General features: G+C 47.0%; 1 protein-coding gene across 1 annotated transcript; it reads right to left on the reverse strand.

The window, feature by feature from the left end:
* Window positions 1–581: 581 nt before the first annotated feature.
* Window positions 582–4,007, reverse strand: PHATRDRAFT_45165 (predicted protein; the record flags this gene model as incomplete). The annotated part of the gene is made up of 2 exons (XM_002179378.1): window positions 2,931–4,007; window positions 582–717 (listed from the first exon to the last, which is right to left on the reverse strand). Exons 1-2 carry the CDS (start codon window positions 3,938–3,940, stop codon window positions 582–584), a joined length of 1,146 nt encoding a protein of 381 aa, XP_002179414.1. The 5' UTR covers window positions 3,941–4,007.
* Between the last annotated feature and the right edge of the window lie 154 nt (window positions 4,008–4,161).

Raw genomic sequence — 4,161 nt, forward strand, 5'->3', positions numbered from 1 at the left:
ATGTCAAAAAACCGTAACAACAAAAGCAACCGGAGTACTCCCTTGGAAAACAAATGCCAAGGAAATGGCAATAAAGAACTGGGAAAAAGGAGACAACCTTACTAATGAACTTCCACAAGGACATCTGAGACATAACCATCACTTTGCCATTGACCAGTCTACGGCCAAGTTGTTACGTAGTACAACCAATGTACGTACGAAAGACAGGAAACGCAGTGTCAACAAAGTCTGGTAAACGAAGGTTGGGCGTTATTACGAACAACCTGCGATACACCTAAGCAAGCCTAGGGACTGTAAAACTCAACTCGCTTACGACGCTCCCCACGGGTTAGACAGTGGATACGAGGACCTATGCTAATGCAATATTTGGATCAATGACTTTCTAAAACAATGAGAGGAAGATTATTCTACTACTAGTCCATGAGAATTGTCTGCTCATACAAATGAAAGACCTCTTACCATGTGGCAGATAATCTTACTCCCACGTAGAGTAATATCTTCTAGGTATAAATCCCACACAGAACCACTTGGTGAATAACCATCCTGCTTGTCACTCTCCTTGTAGTTCGTGGGACTGTGCCCTATTCTCCATCCTTGGGTTCAATTTCCGTGGCTTCCGATGTGGGACGACTCTGGTCATACCACGTATACATCGGGTCGTACAATAAGGCCGACATAAAGGAAACAATCCCACCACGATTCCCACCTTGACTCACACTTCCATAGACAGTGTTAGGCGTCTCTTGTCCCAGAGACATGTCGCCTTGGTGTATATCGTGACACTCCCCACCGGCCTGCTTTGATGAATTGGAAGACTTTACCTCACATTTTGAAGTATCTCCTTGCCAGAACAGCATAGGCTTTAGAACAGGCCATGCCTGTTGGAAACCCCAATGCTTACTGAGTATATTGGCAATGTTCTCGGCGCCCAAGACTTTCTGGAAGTCAACAATACCGGCGGCAATGGCCTCTCGTACCCTGTGATAAGACAGTGCATTATGTCGCTTGTTGATTGGTGACTGTGGCTCCGTGGAGCTGATGATAACTGATTGGTTATCACCAAACAGTATGGACTTGCCTAGGATGGGTACTCCAAGGAAACGTAGAGTGGTACGGATGTCCATAATCTGTTCGACCGCAATCCTTGCCGCAACAAATTCAGAACCGTACGTAGCAGTCTCAACTGTAGCCTGACGTTTGGAGTACCACTCAATTGGAGTCTGGTTGATGAGATGCAACACCCCTGTGACTGAGCGTCCTGTTATCATATCGTGGTAAAGGTTCGCGTCGACATAGGTGGTCAACTTAACATGTCTTCCAAGGGGCGTCGGAGCGTTTTGAGGAAGTAGTTCCTTAACGTTCCCGTAAACAGAAGTTGCCCAGTCGCGAGAGTTGTCTGGAAGCCCTGAGTAATCGGGTTCGTCGGTTCGAATTCTGATTGCCCCATTCTTCATCTTCTTGATATAACCATACATCCTTTTAAGCCGATCAAGGTGGCCCTCACGAGGTGCAACCCTGAATCTAGACATACTCATGACCGCTGTAGCTATGTCGAAACGTCCAAGCGTGATCAACCACTGCAGACTACCAATGAGGGATTGGTACTGCTTGATACCATTCATGTCGAGTTCCGGTGTTGAATCCAAGTCTGGGTGGTCACCTTTTTCCAAGGGAGATACGTACTTTTCGGGTGCTCCTGGTACATTCGTTCATATTGTTCCATCATACGAGATATATACTTCCTTGGGTGGTAAGAATGGGTGCCATCCTTGTCTCGTTCGAAAGTGCACCCAAGATGGTACACCAATGGACCCACACCCTTGAGTTTGTATTTGTATCTTTCCTTGAGCTGGTTTATAATTCCCTCGGGGTTATGGGCGGCAACAGCAATATTGTCCACATAAACTGCAATGTATTCATAGACACCAGTATCTTCTCTCATCCAAACATCAGGATCCGCCTTGCTAGAGATAAAACCGAGATCGCGTAGGGTGTCCGCGAAACGTTCATGCCAACGTAAGCCACTGCTCCGTAATCCATACAAAGCCTTGTTAATGATCAACACATGTCCTTCAAGTTCGGCAAACTCAGGTCCTGCAACAATGTATACCTTCTCCCTGGTCTTGGCCTCGAGGTACGCGTTGCCTATGTCGGCTCCCCATAACTTGAGTCCGTTTAATTCGGCAAGGAAGACAACGATTCGAAGGCTACGCAGCGAGACCACTCCGGAGTACACACTTTCGGTTGGGACAGGTGTTAGATGCCCTCCAGCAACCATCCTGGCCTTGTGTCTGCCGTCATGTTTCACATCGTACACGGTATGAACACGAATCTTCTTGTAGCCCATGGGTGCATTTGTTATAGTCTTACCAATTGTGATGGCCTTACCAATGTCAACAAAAGTATCATATTTGTGTAACTGAGCTCTTTCCGTGCTCTCCGCGTCTTGCCACTTACTGTTGCCATTAGACTTGTCAATATCAATTGCATCCTTGTGGTCGCGAGGGATCTGGTATCCAAATTTGTGAACCGGTGTAGCCTTGCTATAATGCTGGCGTGCTTGGTTTACAAACCTCTGGACCTGTTTATCTCTAGACGCCAACCGCTTGAACTGCTTCCACCCAGGTGTATCTAGTAACCCTTGACTCTTGGCATAGATAGCACAGGTAACCGGATCATCAGCACCGATAACATCTAGTGGTTCATAAGTGGACTCCCCAGTCTCCCAATTGACAAGTACGTTGTATCTAGATCCCTTGTAGTTCTTGTCACGTGGTAAGAGTGGGCCTTCATGTGCAACAATGTCTTTAAAACGCCACTGTCGATCCACATCATGAAGTTCTTGATCTAGATTCGTCTCGATTTTGTCTAGGATTTCGTTGTAAGCTAGAATTTCGTCGTGTTCGCCATCGTTGATTTCGACGAGAAACTTGATATCCGAAGGTTTGTCTGGATCAAGTATTTTTCGAGTGATTCGTGCCCGCAGACGCTCCCCATCATCACGAGTATCGGTGAGGAACGTACGACCAATGAGGTCATCGGGTGTGAAACCAGGCAACTCCTTTATGGCATAGGAATTTTGATTTTCGGTTCTACGCGACTTGATAAAGTTAATGGGCTTGGGACCACGCTCCCCATCCTGTGGTGTAAGGCGTAGGTTGGTTTCTCCTGGGATGGTTGCAGAACGAACACTAGAACGGTACAGAATTTTGTTGGTGCCGTCAGTGAGGATCTTATAAGTAAGTGCATCTCCCACGGAATCCGCGATGCCAACAAAATGTCCTCGTTGCTCAGTACCATCAGAAGGGAATGTCGCATCTTCGAGGCGATAATAAATGGGTTCCCAAAAATGAAACTGAAGGAGAACACTGATATCAGGTGTGGAACCAGATAAGATCTCGAGGGGTGTACGGTTGTCGAGGGACTCATGCGCCAAATGGTTAAAAACGCAACAAACGTACGTGACGCAAAGAAGCCAAGTGGAATCAGGGGCACCGGTACGATTGAGAATATTGTTGGTGTTTGCTTCAATAGTGGCAATACGACGTTCGGCAAAATTCTGATGCTGATGGTTGGGTTCGCTCTGCCATTGGTCGATGTTATAAGCCCGTGTAATGTCAGTGACCTTTTTGCTGATTTCAACCTGAGCACGATCACTGATCAGTTTATCCATTGCGCCACGGTATCTAATGTGATCTTCGAGGGTGTTGACAAATTCTTTATCGGTTTTCATCGGGTACACATCAGTGACAAGAGATCGGTGGCCGACAAAGAGTTGTGCAAACTTGGCGCCATTATCCACAGCGGGTGTGTCAGACCAGATTGTATCAGTGGCGACGGGCTCGTTGCGACGATGCACGTCTAAGGCTGGGAAACGTGACTTGAAATGCTTGCGTAGCGGGACGTTGTAGACTTCTCGGGCATGCTGCGTGGTGACCATGAGGGTTTTTCGGACGGTTTCGGCAGAGACCCAACCTAAGCACGGTCGAAGTGTTTCATAGTCCTGGGCATTTCGGGTGATATTGTGCTGTTGGCATTGTAAAATACGGTCAATCGCGTTATCACGAGAATCACAGTGAGAAATGTGACGATGGAGGTAATTGCCTGTAGAGTCGAAACGTGGTTCAACATAAGGTGATTGAGGTAAGTCAAGAATGCTGT

The sequence above is a fragment of the Phaeodactylum tricornutum genome, chromosome 6 (assembly GCF_000150955.2).
Source record: "Phaeodactylum tricornutum CCAP 1055/1 chromosome 6, whole genome shotgun sequence".
NCBI lineage: Eukaryota > Bacillariophyta > Bacillariophyceae > Surirellales > Neidiaceae > Phaeodactylum > Phaeodactylum tricornutum.